Source organism: Dasypus novemcinctus, chromosome X (assembly GCF_030445035.2).
Source record: "Dasypus novemcinctus isolate mDasNov1 chromosome X, mDasNov1.1.hap2, whole genome shotgun sequence".
NCBI classification, from domain to species: Eukaryota; Metazoa; Chordata; class Mammalia; order Cingulata; family Dasypodidae; genus Dasypus; species Dasypus novemcinctus.
Genome location: NC_080704.1, coordinates 41,392,583 through 41,409,988, shown reverse-complemented (window position 1 = coordinate 41,409,988; position 17,406 = coordinate 41,392,583). Strand labels below are relative to the sequence as shown.

The window sequence follows — 17,406 nt, the reverse complement described above, 5'->3', positions numbered from 1 at the left end:
GGTGGTTCTTATTAAACAAAAAACTGTTCATTTCACTCTTCTAGACTTGGGCCTAGAAGGAGCATCTATGCTAAGGCATATTCAGTTGTAATAAAATTACATCATAGAGGAACATGCTGTTAATTAGGACTGTGAACGAAATATCTAAAAATCCCCTTAAGTGCATAACGCCACATGTATTTTGGCCCCAAAGGTATCCATACCTGTGCCAGCACAGTGTTGTGCAGAGTACAATGAAAGGGCACCACCTTCTTGGGGAGATATGTAGGAAGCCTTTCATACATGTAGACACAAAGCATGAGCATCAGGATTGGATTTGGGTCACAGATGTCAGTTGCCTAGTTTCAAAGAAAAAAAGTATAAATTATGGGTATACAGATTAATTAAAATATACAAAAAAAGTGATGTCATGGCATGTCAATTATTGACATTACTTTTAAAATGTTACTGAACGACTGACACTGAATTATAGAGAGGGCAAACCATATTGAGATGAATCAGAAGATCTTGGCTTACGTGTTAACTGATGAATTAGATGTGTTCTAAGTAGAACACTGATCTTGTAGCTTCAAAGACTCCAGAATAACTAGCAAGATGTCAGAGAGAATACTATACACTAGAAAGGATCACTAACGTGACAAAGACACCATCACGTTACAAAAAGTATCTTACAATACAGTAAAAGAAAAATGGCAAGAATGCAAACTCCTGATATGGAAAAAAAATAGCAGGGTATTTTCAAGCAAAAGCCCAGAGGAGGAGGTGGTCCTTGATATGGATCTTAAATGATGCTAGGGTTTTTTTAATAAGTTGTATTTGGGGTGAGGAAAATGGTGTATTCGAGAAAAAAAGAGCAAGAAATATAGTCCAAGAATATGAGAAAACAAAGTATTTGGAAAAATATAAAAGTTCAACTTGAATTTCACATAACGTAGGAGGAGACAAGTGGTGGATCATAAGGGCAATGAGTGCTGTGACCACATTGTGGAGGGCCTGGATGTCAGGGTGAGAGACTTGGTTTCTGAACAAAGAATAGTATGACAAGAGCAACAATTTGGGCAGATCAGGCCTAGGTGGATGGGGAAGTACTTTTATCAGGGCAGATAAATTACAATAAGTCAGAATAGGTAAGTATAATGATAAACAAGATAAATTACAGATGGTGATTGGAATAGATTTGAGATGAAGTGCAAAATCATAGAAGAACAACAGCAGGGACAATAAATAAAGCCAGAATGTAAGTTGAAAGCAAAAATTATAGCTAGGACCAGAAAACGGAAGGGTTCTTTCAGTTTATGTAGTGTCTAGGATCTCTTAGAAAATGGTGGAGGAAGGGGAAAGATTTCCTAACGAAGTATTGGGGTTGGTGGTAGGCAGGGATTCAAAGACATATACACCACATCCAATAAACCTGCAACTCAACATTCAAATAGTACCAGAACAGATGATACCTTAAGTATCATGTGGAGGTAGTACACTTGACTGACATTTAACACAAGAAACTCAGATAATCCACTAGGCCATGCTTCCTCATCCACTCTTGTCCTTCCTTGGAAGGAGTGATGGGTATATTCTTTTTTGTTTGGTCAATAAGCAGAGGATAGTTAGTAAGGAATAGAGAAGGTGACCTACCGCAGCAAGGCTGAAAATTGCCTGAGTGTATGATTTAAGGAAAACTGAGAGACACACCAGAGTCCAACATATCTCCTCCATATTTGGCTGTCTCACATTTCTTTAAGAGAGACAATGTTGGACAAGACACTCAGAAAAATGGCTTCAAAGGATAAAAAAAAAAAAACCCTATTACACAGTTTGATTCTTAAATTCACTTTTGAAGCTTAAGAAGGAAAATTCCAAAGGGAAGAATATGGTCCTGCTGGACAAGCCTATTGTTATGATCTGGAGAGGATAGTCTTGGGTAATGGGAAATGTGCTTGTTGGAGGAAGGAGAATCACAAGGGCAAAACACTCTGGGCTTAAGTATGGGGTCAATAAAAATCTTTTGATCCCTGTTTCAGTGACTACAACATAAAACAATATAGGTAGTAAAATGCATTCCAAAAAATTCATCTTTGAAATATATATATATATAATAGGATGAAAATGGAGTAACTTGATAAATGAAAAATGTTTATCTCAATGGAAAATTATTTTCAATAACTAAGACAATACAGTGAGAAACCAGGTACAACTCTTCACATGAAAGAGCATTGTTACCTTTCCTCATTATAGATTTCAATGAAAATAAATAAAAACAATCACACTTTAGTCACTCTCAGTTGAAAAGCCAAATGTTAAAATAAGTTGTTTGTTTAAAGAAAGATTTTCATATGCAATATATTTCAAAAATATAGTCATTACTTTCTCTATACAGAGTTAATCTGAAACTTCAGTTTTATGGTGTTTTGCTACTGGACTTGCAAAAGACAGGGAATTAAACCATAAAATCAAAAAAAAATGTTTTCATGATATAAAGAAAGCTGGTAAACTAGATTCAAATCTTGCTACTACATAGTACCATGATCTTGACTACATCTATTGGATTCCCTAGGCCTTACTTTCGTCATATATAACGAAAAGAGGTGAGATAATCCTGAGGGAGCTTCACGGTGGATTTAATATACTATGACTTCATGGTATCACCAGATTTTAAATTAGGCTCCATCTGTAACTAGCAGTACCCATTGACATATTGTATGTAATCTTGGAGAGGATTCTGTTGACTGCTTCCCAACAGGCATTTCCTCCTTTTTTCCTAACTAAGATTTCTACACTTTGTGGGTGTTCCATATCCTTTACCAAAGAATTGTTTAGCCACAAGCATAGAATACTCAATGGTGAAAGACTGAAACTTTTCTTACTGAGTTTGGGATCAAGCCAAGGGTGCCACTATCTCCACTGTTATTCAATATTGTGCTAGAAGTTTTAGCTAGTGCAATTGGGCTAGATAAAGAATTAAAAGGCATCCAAATAGAAAAGGAAGAAGTATAACTTTCATTATTAGCTGATTTTCTAGGTCCTACACCTAGAAAATCTGGAAAAATTCACAATTGTTCTAGAGATAATAGAAAAAGTTCAGCAAGTGGCAGGATAAAATAGTAATATGCAAAAATCAGTAGTGCTTTTAGACACTACTAATGCGCAAACTGAGGAGGAAGTAAAAAAAGTTCCACTTATACTAGAAACTAAAAGAGTCAAATATTTAGTCATAAACTTAACCAAGAACATAAAGGAACTATATTCAGAAAACTACAAAACAGTGTTAAAGAAAACCAAAGACGCTTAAATAAATGGAAGGACATTCTGTGTTCATGGATTGAAAGCCAAATATCATTAAGATGTCAGTTCTTTCCCTCGGTGCCAGGGAGGCTCATCCCCAGGAGTCATGTCCCACACTGAGGAGAAGGCAATGCATTTACATGCTGAGTTTGGCTTAGAGAGTGGCCACATTTGAACAACGTGGAGGCTGTCAGGCGGTAACTCTGAGGTACCCTGCAGCTCTAGGCCTAGTTCATATTTCAGGCACACAGGCTCATAAGCATAGTTATCAATATCAGGGGCTCATCATTGGACCATCCTTCTTCACTGGTCTTTGCTGTTGCACCTGGGGGATTGTTGCTGTTCCATTGAGGAATGAATCACTAACTGGTGATGCAACTAGAACAAGACCTTGAATAAAAGGGTCAACTCAGATCAGCAGAATATCTCAGCCTACATATAGGATTATGTTTTTAAAACTGCTTTTTGACCTTAATAATAGGGGGAAATGGCAAAGACAAATGAGTTTATATGGCTGAGAGTCTTCAAAAAAGAGTCGGGAGATCATTAGAGGGGATGCGCTTACTCACAACTCAGCAGGACCCCAGAGAAAGCCAAAGTAGATAAAATCCCAGGTACTGGTTCTCCTGAAGACTACAGAGACCCACAGGTACTATGGTCACGGCAGATGTTTCTGGAGTGCAGTGCCATGTAAGTGGGCCCTACTTTGGAATTTCTGTTCCTGAGTGTGATGGAGTTGAACTCAGATGTGACCTTTCTTTCTTTTTTTTTTTTTAACAGAGATTATTTTACTTATTTTTTAATTCATTATTTTAAATATTACATTAAAAAAAATTAAGTCCCCATGTACCCCCCACCCCCATCACCCCACTACTCCCCCCATAGCAACATTCTCCTCCATCATCACGACACATTCATTGCATTTGGTGAATACATCTCTGAGCATCGCTGCACCTCATGGTCAATGGTCCACATCATAGCCCACACTCTCCCACGTTCCATCCAGTGGGCCATGGGAGGATCTACAATGTCCGGTAATTGTCCCTGCAGCACCACCCAGGTCAACTCCAAGTCCCGAAAACGCCTCCACATCTCATCTCTTCCTACCATTCCCCACACCCAGCAGCCATCATGGCCACTTTTTCCACACCAATGCCACATTTTCTTTGAATACTAACCACAATAATTCATGAATAGAATATCAGTAAGTCCACTCTAATCCATATTCTATTCCTCCATCCTGTGGACCTTGGATTGGTTGTGTCCATTCCACATCTATGTCAAAAGGGGGCTTAGATTCCACATGGATGCTGGATGCAATCCTCCTGCTTTCAGTTGTAGGCACTCTTGGCTCCATTCTATACATGCCTCTTCTGTCACTTTTACTGAACCTGTGGTTGGCACTAGGTTTGGTGTATACTCAGGAGACTTGAATCTCTGGACTGTCCATGTACCAGCTGGCCCATGAGCATCAGCAGACTTGCAACTCCTACTCTCTGATTCGTTGGACTTACCCAGGTTAGCTAACAGGGAGGTGAAGATGGTCAACCCAGGTCAGCTAACAGGGAGGTGAAGATGGTCAACTACCACATCAGGGAATGAAGAGTGCCTACACCTGCAAGCAGGAGAATTGCATCCATCATCCATATGAGATCCAGCCCCCTCTCGATATAAAGGTGGAGTGGACATCACCATCCCAGGGTCCACAGGATGTAGGAATAAAATATGGATTAGAGTGGACTTACTGATATTCTACTATGGAACTGTTGTGACTAGTAATGGAGGAAATTGTAGCATTGATGTGGAGAAAGTGGCCACAGTAGTTGCTGAGTGTAGGGAGAGGGAAAAAGAAATGTGATGTGGGGGCATTTTTGGGACTTGGAGCTGTCCTAAATGATATTGCAGGGGCAGATGCTGGACATTATATATTACATGTTTATATTATTATATTATATACCCTGCCATAACCCACTGAATGTACTATTATCCATGTGGTGCAGCAGTGCTCCAAAATGTATTCAGCAAATGCAATGAATGTGCCCCAATAATGAAAGAGGTTGTTGATGTGGGAGGAATGGAGTGTGGGGGTGTGTAGGGTATATGGAAACCTCTTACAGTTTTTAATGTAACATTTTTTGTGATCTATGTATCATCAAAAATTACAATTTAAAAAATGATGGGGGATGGGGGGTGGGGAGTGGGATATATGGGAACATCTTATGACTTTTAATGTAACATTTTATGTGATGTATTAACTTTTTAAAAAGATAATTAAGAAATAAAATTTAATTTAAAAAAAGATATCAATTCTACCTAAACTGATTCAAAAATTCAACGCAATCCCAATAATTATCCCAACAACCTTTTTTACAGAAATGGAAAAGGCAATTATCAAATATACTTAGAAGGGTATTGGAACATGAATAGCTAAAAAATGTCTTTAAAATGTAGAATTAAGTTGAAGGATATGCACTTCCTGACTTTAAAGCATATTACTTAGCCACAGTGGTAAATGCAGCATGGTACTAGCATAAAGATAGACATGTTGATCAATGGAATTGATTTGAGAGTTCAGAAATAGATCCTCACATTTATAGTCAAGTGATTTTTGACAAGTTGTCAAGCACACTGAGCTGGGCCAGAACTGTCTGTTCAACAACTGGTGCTGGGAGAACTGGATACCCTATATTCAAAGGAAAGAAAGGGGACCTCTCTCTCACACCTTATGCAAAAATTAACTCGAAATGAGTAACAGGACTAAATATAACAGCTAGTACCATAAAACTCCTACAAGAAAATGTAGGGAACATCTTCAAGATCTTGTGGTAAACAGTGGTTTCTTAAACATTACCCTGAAAGTTTCAGCAAAAAAGGAAAAATAGATAAATGGGGCCTCCTCAAAAGTAAACACTTTTGTGCTTCAAAAGACTTTGTCAAAAAAGTAAAAAGGCTGCCTACTCAAAGGAAGAAAATATTTGAAAACCACATATCCAATAAGTGTTTGATATCCATGTTATATAAAGAGATCATACAACTCAAGAAATAAAAGATAAGCAACACCAAAAAGAGGCAAAAGATTTGAATAGACAATTTTCCAAATAGGAAAATTCAAATGGCCAAAAAGTACACAAGAAAATGTTCAACATCACTAGGAGTTAGGGAAATGCAGATCAAAACTACACTTGAGATATCATTTCACACCTATAGAATGTCCATTATTTAAAAAATACCGAAAACTACAAGAGCTGGAGTGGATGTGGATAAATTCTGCTCCCTCCATTCACTGTTGGTGGGAATGCAGAATGGTGCAGTCTCTGCGTAAGACAGTTTGGCAGTACCTCAAAAAGCTGAATATAGGGAAGCAGACTTGGCCCAGTGGTTAGGGAGTCTGCCTACCACATGGGAGGTCCGTGGTTCAAACCCCGGGCCTCCTTGACCCATGTGGAGCTGGCCCATGCGCAGTGCTGATGTGCACAAGGATTGCCCTGCCACACAGGGGTGTCCCCCGCGTAGGGGAGCCCCATGCACAAGGAGTGCGCCCTGTAAGGAGAGCCACCCAGCGTGAAACAAAGTGCAGCCTGCCCAGGAATGGTGCCGCCCACACGGAGAGCTGACACAACAAGATGACGCAACAAAAAGAAACACAGATTCCCGGTGCCACTGATAAGGATAGAAGCACTCACAGCAAATGGACACAGAGAACAACAACTGGGGGGGGGGGGAGGGAGGGGAGAGAAATAAATAAATAAATAAATCTTTTTTTAAAAAAGCTGAATATAGAACTGGTGTATGATCCAGCAATCCCGTTACTAGAAATATATTCAGAAGAACTGAAAGCAAGGGCATGAACTGACAGTTGCACACCAATGTTCATAACAGCATCATTCACAATTGCTAAAATATGGAACAAGCCCAAGTGTCCATCAACTGATGAATGGATTTAAAAATGGTTACATGCAATGGAATATTATTCAGCTGTAAGCAGAAACGAAATCAGGAAGCATATGGCAACATGAATAAACCTGGAAGACACTATGTTGAGTGAAATAGTCAGACACAAAAGGACAAATATTGTATTTGTCTCACCAAAATGAACTAAATACAATGAAATTCATAGAGGTAAACTCTACAGTATGGGTTATTAGGAGTTAGAATGTGGGTTGAGAATGGGAGCCGACACCTAATGCATGTAGAATTTTTGATAAGGTTTATTGTAAAAGTGTGGAAATGAATAGATTTGATGGTAACACATTATAGTGAGTATAACTAACTACTGATTTATAAATGTGACTGGCTGAAAAGGGTAGTCTAGAGACATAAATGTCAACTGAAATAAAGTTAGAGGATAAACTAAGAAATCTATAAGACAGTGATTTCATTGGTGGATGAAGATTGTGCTCAATAGTATAAATACAAGAAAGTTCTTTTTCAAAGTGTTAAGACTATGGTGATACATGGGAAAATTACAACTAACGTAAAACAACAAAATGAACACTCTGACTGAAATATTTGATTACGAGCTCTTTATAACTCTACCTATACAAAGGAATGTAAATGTCATGCCTGGTACAATGTGACTTTACCATGCCAGTAAATGTAATGCAAGGAAAAAAGGCAACAATTATGAACTGTCATTTTCTCAGCGGATATAATGAACCATTTTATAACAAGCCATATTTCAGCACTAGTACTTTCATTCTCTCTGAATCACAGACTGTAAGACCCAAGTATAGTTGTAATGATACATCTCTTGTGTCTTCCTTTTGCCACCAGATTCAGCAAAACTTATGATTTCTCCTAGTTTGGTTCATTACTTCCAGTTTCCCCTTCACTGATCTGAGTAGAGAAAGTTTTGACCAATTAAAATAGCATTCTGAATCATCTGTGATCCTGGTCTCCAGTCTCTTTCCTCCAAGTTCTTCCCAAGCACTGCTGTAAGAATATATACCTTTGTTCCCATAATGTTCACATGGTAAACTTGTTACTTATGCTGATACTCAAGATCCTAAATATACAACTGTCTATCTTTCTGATCCCAAACTTCAACTAGAGCAACCAATCCATACAAATTTCTAAATGCCTGCTGTTTGTTCACAATCTACATTCCAGTTATGACATTTCCTCTCAGCAAACATCTTCCTTCCTCTGCACTACTGACCCAAATCCAATTCACCCTTCAGTTCATGAAGTAAGTCCTGCCTCCTCCACAAAATCTTCAGTACCCCACTCTAGATCACACAGATTTCTTCCTTCTTCTGAATCTAAACTTATCTTCTGTATGTCTCCTTATTTGACAGTTAGTTACAAGAGTAGAATATTATTTATCCTTTAACATTCAAATATTTTGATAATTCAATTAGTTTATATATTCTTCAAAGCCATTTCATTACCTCAAAGTCCAAAAAAAGGGTCCCAAATATAGTAAGTATATACAATATATTTTTGATGATTGTTACTGATGTGAAAGATCAAATGGAATTATAAATTTGACATCCAAATATAATGAAAATGTATGTTATTATTGCAATCTCAACACATATATTTATTTTAAAACCACAGTGAAAAAAATTATTTACTGCTAGTAAATTGGAAAAGTGTAATATAAATCTATATGTGTCACTATGCTCCTTTAATACACTGTTGGAGGTTAGATAATATGAATAAAGCACTCAAGTTTCATTCTTGGGGTATATGACACCTTGTCCTGTCGCTAAACCTACTTTCTCATTTTGCACAGTTGGTGTGCATAATTACACAGATTTTATAAAATCCATTATATTTTTAGGGATTCATATTTCAATTTCGACACTTCAATAATATCACATGAAAAGTCAGTTTCAATTCATACTTCAAAATTTATAAGCAAAACAATATTATAAATGCATAAACAGAGAACACTCCTAAAATGTTTATGGAATGCATGATATAAAGGTATCCACCTGTATGTCCATGTCAAAGCCAATTTCACGAAGAGCATTCACAATAATCAGGCAATTGTGCAGATACTGTTCAGGACTTTTAGGTTGTATGTACATATTTACAAAGTGAGATTCAATCTGGAAAAACAATAAGCAAACTTTTTATTAACGGAAGAAAAATTTCTGCCTTTTCAGCTTTCTTTGAAATTTAGCAAAGAATCATTTAAATATCAACATTTTGTCAATATTAGATCATTTCACTCAAAATGCAAAAATAAACAAGCAGGCAATGCTGGCCATTGAGATTCATATATTTGACTTAAGAAATTTAAAAGAATCAGTTTGCAGAAAATATACTTCATGTTTTGATTACTAAGTTATTTCCAATAAAAGACAATTCTATATCAATATGGCTCTTACCAAAAATGAGCAATAGGCTGCCAACTGTGTTGCAAAAACAAGACCATCTGAAAGATCTTTGTCAAAGTTGACTATCCATTTCTCTGCAGGAATACCTGTACTCAAAAAGAGAAGGATGGTAAATACAACATTTACACTTTTTTCTAAAAAGATATCTTAAGGAAATTTGAGCAATGAATTTTCTCTTCTTGGAAAACAAAAAGAAAATTAAAAAATTTAAACTGTAAAATTGTAAACCATCTAAAGCTTAATATATGTGAGATATCTATAATGCTTGTAAGTAACTGTGAGCTTTCTTCTTTATTTCTACTTGAACCACTTTGAAGAATACACAACCATGTGATAATGGCAGAGAAATGTAACATTTTAAAATTATTCATTTTATTGAGTACCTTGGAGTTCAAATGTTTCATAAATGATTATCAACATGGGTAAAGGGGATAAGAAGGGATAGGGTTGCTTGAAAATCTAAAGTTTTAGTACCAGTTTTCCTCTTAGTTGAAGAAATCTCCCAACATAAAGGATATGGAGATTAAATGGATTAAGGAAAGCAGAGTTAGTTGATTTTTAAAAAGTCAATAGAGCTGGAGGAATAATCAAAGGAATTCTCAATTACATAAATGATTACTATGTTGTAGAGGGGATGATTATTTAAATAGTGTAATTATTCTTAGATTGAATGGGGCATGTCTTTATTCAAAGACTTTCCAAAAAGATCCAGATACTGAATAGGTTGACATGCATTCTTATCAGAGCACGAGGGGAAAATGAGGATGTATTCATAAATTCCTTCAAAACCCACAATTCCCATTTTCTTTGGAGAAGAAATCTTAACAGAATATATCCATGACATGGATACTAACTTCATAAACCACAATTGCTTTACTTCTGGAATTGGGAAACTTAGTTTTCTCTGGGACCACAGATGTATTTGATACTTAACAGAAATAGTACTTGGTACTTTTGCATCTGAGATAGCACAACTATGAACATTTCTGTAACATATCACTGCTAAATAAGTCTACTCCTAAAGATCACCAAGGATTTCAGCTAATATATAGCAAACATCAACCCACATTTTATGTTTTTCAAAGTAACATTTCCTTTTAGAAATCCATGAATAAATTTGTGCCTGATATAAGATGCAATCCAATCAAAATGGTGATGGTCAAATGTAATTTTCAGTTGGCTGAAAACTGATAACTTAAATATGTATTTAGTTTTAACAAAAGCTAAGAGTATCACTATTGTAGCCAAGATTTCTCCCCAGGAGAAATGAACACATGCATAGAAAACGATATGGGACAAACTAACTTTTTAAGTGTGTGTGTATATATATATATACTGATACTACCAACTCCAAACTAGGACAGTAACAATGGAATTCATTTTTTTAATTAATTAATTTATTTCTGTCCCCTCCCCCCCCACCCCGGTTGTCTGTTCTCTGTGTCTATTTGCTGCGTCTTCTTTGTCCGCTTCTGTTGTTGTCAGCGGCACGGGAATCTGTGTTTCTTTTTGTTGTGTCATCTTGCTGTGTCAGCTCTCCGTGTGTGCGGCGCCGTTCCTGGGCAGGCTGCACTTTCTTTTGCGCTGGGCAGCTCTCCTTACGGGGCGCACTCCTTGTGCGTGGGGCTCCCCTATGCGGGGGACACCCCTGCATGGCATGGCACTCCTTGCGCGCATCAGCACTGCCAGCTGCACACAGGTCAAGGAGGCCAGGGGTTTAAACCGCCGACCTCCCATGTGGTAGACAGATGCCCTAATCACCAGGCCAAGTCCGCCACCTGGAATTCATTTTGACCTTTGCATTTCCATATTTCTAAATTCTTTCAACTATGAAAAATATGTTTCTCATCATCTACAATATATTTACTTATTTGCATAATCCTAGTAGACATATAAATTAGTTTCAGCACGCCAAACCCATACCCTATGAGAAATAAAAATACAAACTAGGGTAACTTATGAACATACAGTTCTTTTTGTCTTTTGTCTTTCAGTAGCCATTCTTAGCACTGTTTTTAAAGGTTAGGTAAGTTAGCTCCTTTCTTCCTCATTATCTTCATTAATGTTGCCATACAGTGTAATACACTTAGATTTGTCACAGTCTGCATTCCATCTTAGATTCCACCTATGTCCTGTCTGTTTTTGCTTTTAATTTACACACCATACCATTCATGCTTTGTTTCCAAAGAGAATAATTTCATCACATCCAAAACTCCTCTTTGCTGGGAATTTGCTGCCCCTTTGTGATCAACCCCCCACCAACCTCCCAAGCACCTTGCAACCACTAATGTGTTTTTCACTCCTATAATTTGACCTTATCCAGGATGTCATAAAATAGAATCACACTATACATAGCCTTTTGGGTCTGGATTCTTTCACTTAGCAAAATGCATATAAGATGCATCCATGTTGTTGTGTGAATCATTAATTTGTTATTTTTTATTGCTAAATAGAATGTATTGCATGAATGGTTCACAGATTGTTTATTCATTCACTGTTTGAAGGGTATTTGGGTTGTTTTCAGTTTGGGGCAATGGAAATGAAGCTACTAAGATGGCAGCAGAGTAAGGAGGTCCAAGAGTCAGCTCATGCTACAGAGCAGTTTGTAATCACCCAGAGCTATTTAAAGCACCAGTTTAAGAGCTCCAGGAGACCAGAAGAGCATCCTGCAACATCCTTGAAAGAATGGAAAGAGGAGACTGTCCATCTGCAGAGAAGATTCCTAAGCAGAGCACTCCACACCACAGAGGCCAGTGCCCATCCTCCACTGGAGGAACAAGCTGCCTCAGGAGCTATTCCATGGCTGGAATTAGAAGCTCCATTTCCCAAAAACGGGAGGGGAAGAGATGGTTGGACACCAACTTCAACTATTGATTAGTAAATTCTGCTGGCTAAAATGCAATCCTAAGAACAGCTAAAGTTTGAACAGCTAAAGTTAGCCACCATGCTAACTCTGCCCCCAGCATGAGGAGAAGCAGGTGGGCTGAAAATCACAGCAAAGGTAAAGATGGGCTTCTTTTTACTCAGATCAATTGCAGTTCTAGCCTAAGCCCCAGCCCCACCTCCAGCAAGGAGGAAGCTGGAGGTACCTGCACTAGCCTCTCTAGGAAACTGCAGGCCATGCTGCAGAAGCCAGTGTGCATTCTACTCTAGCAGTGCAAGCCAACTTGGGAGCTATTCTGTGGCTGGAGTTGGAAGCTCCCTCTCCCAAAAACAGGGGAGGAAGATACGGTTGGCCACTGACTTAAGCTACTGATTAGTAAATTTGGCTGGCTAAAGTATAATCCTAAAAGCAGCTAAAGTGTGAACCTGTCCAAGTCAGAAAGAGGCTGGTAGCTGCCATTTTGACTCCTCCCCACCAGCATGAGGGGAGGCTGGGCTGATTGAAAATCACAGTGAAGGCAGGGACCAGCTTCCTTCCACCCAGATCAGGCTGCAGCACTAGTCTAGGCTCCAGTCCCACCTCATGCAAGGAGGAAGTTGGCAGGACCTACACCAGCCTTTCTGGGTAACTGCAGGTGCATTTAGCTGGCACAGACAGAATTGTGAGAAACCTGGGGCTCCATCCCAGTACCAAAATAGGATAGGAGAGTAGCTGTGTTTCCTCAGCCCCTCTGGGCAACTGCCCATATGAACTGATTTGTTGAGCACCTTCAATTCCATATCCATCCCTCCAACTCCATAGAATAGGAAGGAGCTAGGATTTCTTCAACCTTTCTGGGAAACTGCAGGCACTCTCAGCTCACAAAGACTTGATACTCAGGAACCTGTATCTCCATCCCCACCCAACAATAAGATAAGAGGGGAGTGATGTTTCATCATCCTCTCTGGGCAACTGCAGGTGCTTCTGGCCCACACAGACTGAATAGTTGGACATCTATAGCTCCATCCCTTCCCCCAAGTAAGGTAGAAGGGGAGCCATGTTTCTTCAACCTCTCCAGGCAATGGCAGGCACTTTGCCCTGCATGGCCTGGACTGGTGGGTATCTGTGGTTCCACCCAACCCCCAGTAGTAGAGGAGGGGCTGGTATATCCTCAGCTTCTCCAGTCAATGGCAGGTACTCTTGGCCTACAGGGCCTGAACTATTAGGTGTCAGTGGTTCTTTTCCCACCCCCTAAAGAGCAAAACAGACAGTACTTCCTTCAGCCTCTCAGGTCAACTGCAGGCACATTAGGCCCACACAAATTATTAATAGATTGTGGGGCACTCCAGATGTTCCATCCACATCCCTGGCAGGGAGGGGGGGTGGTGCTACATCAATCTACCTGGGCAACTGTGGTCATTTTGGACCCACATGGCATAGATTGCTGCCCACATCTGCAGCTCCATCCCTGTCCCAGGCAGGGGAGGAAGGGCCATGAAGCTTCATCAGTCTCTGTTCAACTACAGATAATTTTGTCCCGCATGACTTGGATTATTACACAAGCTGCAGCTCTGACCTTACCCCTGGCAAAGGATAAAGGTGGGAGAAGTTTTATCAGTCCCTGAGGCAACATGGGCAGCTTCAGCCTCCACAGCTTACAGCACCAACTACATCCTCAGCTCTTACTACACAACCAGCAAGGGAGAAAGGGCAAGCCCTAAACTAAAGAGAGAAACTGCACCCAGAGTAACTATATCTAGTAAGCAAGATGCCAAGACACCAACCAAAAATTACAATCCATACCAAGAAATAAGAAGATATGGGCCAGTTAAAGGAAAAAGATAAGCCTTCTGATGACATAAAGGAGTTGAGACAACCAATCACAGATATTAAAACAAATCTTCTTAATTAATTCAATGAGATGGCTAAAGAGAGGATATTAAGAAGTGACTGGGTGAGCACAAAGAAGAATTTGCAAGCATATATAGAAAAATAGCAAATCTTATGAGCCTGAAAGGCACAATAAATGAAATTAAAAATGCACTTGAATCATATAACAATAGATTTGAGGAGACAGAAGAAAGGATCAGTGAGCTTGAAGACATGGCCTCCAAAAGCAAATATACAAAAGAACAGATGAAGAAAAGAATGAAAAAATTGAAACAGTCTTAGAGAATTAAATGACAGCAAGAGACGTGCAAATATACATGTCATGGGTATCCCAGAAGGAGAAGAGAAGGAAAAAGTGGCTGAAGGAATATCTGAAGAAATAATAGTAGAAAATTTCCCAACCCTATTTAAGGGTGTACATATCCATGTCCAAGAAGCACAACATACTCCCACCTGAATCAACCTACTCCAAGACTCATACTAATCAGAATGGCAAATGCCAAAGACAAAGAGAATTCTGAGAACTGCAAGAGAAAAGCAATGCATACCATATAAGGGATACCCAATAAGACTAAGTGCTGATTTCTCATCAAAAAACATGTTGGCAAGAAGGCAGTGGTATGATATATTTAACATATTGCCAAGAGAAAAACTTCTAGCCAAGAATCTTATCTCTGGTAAGATTGTCTTTCAAAAATGAGGGTGCATTTAGAATATTCACAAAAAAGAGCATTTATAACAGAGACCGGTTTGCAAGAAATACTAAAGGGCATGTTACAGTCTGAGAAGAAAAGACAGGAGAGAGAGGCTAGGAGGAGAATCTAGAAATGAAGAGTATATCAATAAAAGTAACTAAAAGTGTCAAAAGAGAGGTGAAAATAAAATATAACCCAAAGGTTAAAATGGATGAAATAAGAACTGCTTTTACAGTAATAACATTGAATGCTAATGGATTAAACTCTCCAATTAAAAGACATAGACTGGTGGAATGTATAAGAAAATATGAGCCATCTTTATTCTGTCTACAAGAGATTCACCTTAGACCCAAGGATACCATTATCCTTGGTATCCTTGGTAAGTGAAAGGCTGGAAAAAGATATTCCACACGTGCAGTAACCAAAAAACAAACAAAAAAAGTCAGAATAGCTATGTTTATATCAGATGAAATAGTCTTTAAAAGACATCTGTAATGCACAATCCAAGGAGGAATTCATGAAAAAAATTCCATTTATAATAGCGAATAAAATAATGAAATATTTAGGAATAAACTTAACCAAGGACGTAAAGCCCTTGTATTCAGAAAATTACAATGCCCTTTATTTAATTATTACCCCCCCCTTTGTGACTTTTGTGTGCGTGTGTGTATGTGTGCTATCTCCTCTCTGTGTCCATTAGCTGCAGGGTCTTCTATGTTCTCACTTGTCTCCCTTCTTTTTGTCGTGTCACCTTGCTAAGTCAGCGCTCCGCAGCACCTGTGGGCCGGGCAGCACTCCGTGGCTTGCGGGAGAGCCTGCTTTCATAAGGAGGCTTCGGGATGTGAACCGAGGGTCTCCCATATGGTCAACGGGAGCTCATCTGATTGAGCTACAGCCACTTCCCTTCAATGCATTTTTAAAAGAAATTTTAAAAAGACCTAAATAATTGGAAGGTCATTCCATGCTCATGGATTGGAAGACTAAATATCATTAATATGTCAAGGGAAATGGACTTTGGCCCAGTGGTTAGGGCGTCCGTCTACCACATGGGAGGTCTGCGGTTCAAGCCCCGGGCCTCCTTGACCCGTGTGGAGCTGGCCCATGCGCAGTGCTGATGCGCACAAGGAGTGCCGTGCCACGCAGGGGTGTCCCCCGCGTAGGGGAGCCCCACGCGCAAGGAGTGCACCCATAAGGAGAGCCGCCCAGCGCAAAGGAGGGAGCAGCCTGCCGAGGAATGGCGCCACCCACACTTCCCGTGCCGCTGACGACAACAGAAGCGGACAAAGAAACAAGACGCAGCAAAAAGACACAGAAAACAGACAACCAGGGGAGGGGAGGGGAATTACATAAAAATAAATCTTAAAAAAAAAAAAAAAAAAAAATGTCAATTATACCCAAAACCCATATACAGATATATCACAATCCCAATAAAAATTCCACCAGCATTATTTAAATAAATGGAAAACACAATTATCAAATCTATTTGGAAGAGTAAAGGGTCCCCAATAGCCAAAAACTTCTTAAAAAGGAAAAGCAAAGTTGGAAAACTCTCACTTCCAGACTTTAAATCATATTACCTAGCTACAGTGGTAAAAAAAAAAATTGCACAGTACTGCCATAAAGATAGACACATAGAGCAATGAATCCAACTTGATGGTTCAGAAACAGACCCTCACACTTATGGTCAAGTGATTTTTGACAAGCCTGTCAAACCCACACAGCTTAGGCAGAACAGTCTGTTCAACAAATGGTGCTGGAAGAACTGGGTATTCACATCCAAAAGAAAGAGTATTTCTTATACAACCCTTATACAAAATTTCAACCCTTATACAAAAATTACCTCAAAACGGATCAAAGAGCTAAATATAAAACCCTTATACAAAAATTACCTCAAAACGGATCAAAGAGCTAAATATAAAAGCAAGAATTGTAAAGCCCCAAGAAGAAAATGCAGGAAAACATCTTCAAGATCTGGTGGTGGCTGGTGGATTCTTAAAGGAGATAAGAGGGCTGAGAAGGACTAATGATGCTTAATGTATGTAAAAGCTTTAATTAACTTTACTGTAAAATTGTGGAAATGTATAGAGTTGATGGTAACACATTTTAGTTAGTAGCAGCTGGTATATAAATGGGAATGTGGCTGGTAAGGATAGTCTAGGGATGTAAATGTCAACTGAAAGAAAGCTAGAGAATCATTTAGGGACTGAATAACACAGTCAACCCAGAGGTGGATGAGAATTGTGGTTAATGGTACAGATATAAAAGTGTCCTTATGTGACCTAGAGCAGATGTATATCACCACTGCAGGGTGGCAGGAATATGGAGAAGCATG

General features: G+C 38.9%; 1 protein-coding gene across 1 annotated transcript in view; it reads right to left on the bottom strand.

The window, feature by feature from the left end:
- Nucleotides 1–17,406, bottom strand: part of CFAP47 (cilia and flagella associated protein 47) — a 477,175-nt gene that overhangs the window by 259,813 nt on the left and 199,956 nt on the right. The window contains exons 35-37 of the mRNA XM_071213189.1: nucleotides 9,618–9,712; nucleotides 9,219–9,335; nucleotides 204–338 (exon numbers count right to left, since the gene is read on the bottom strand). Coding sequence (XP_071069290.1) covers nucleotides 204–338; nucleotides 9,219–9,335; nucleotides 9,618–9,712 — 347 coding nt within the window. The remainder of the gene's footprint in view (nucleotides 1–203; nucleotides 339–9,218; nucleotides 9,336–9,617; nucleotides 9,713–17,406) is intronic.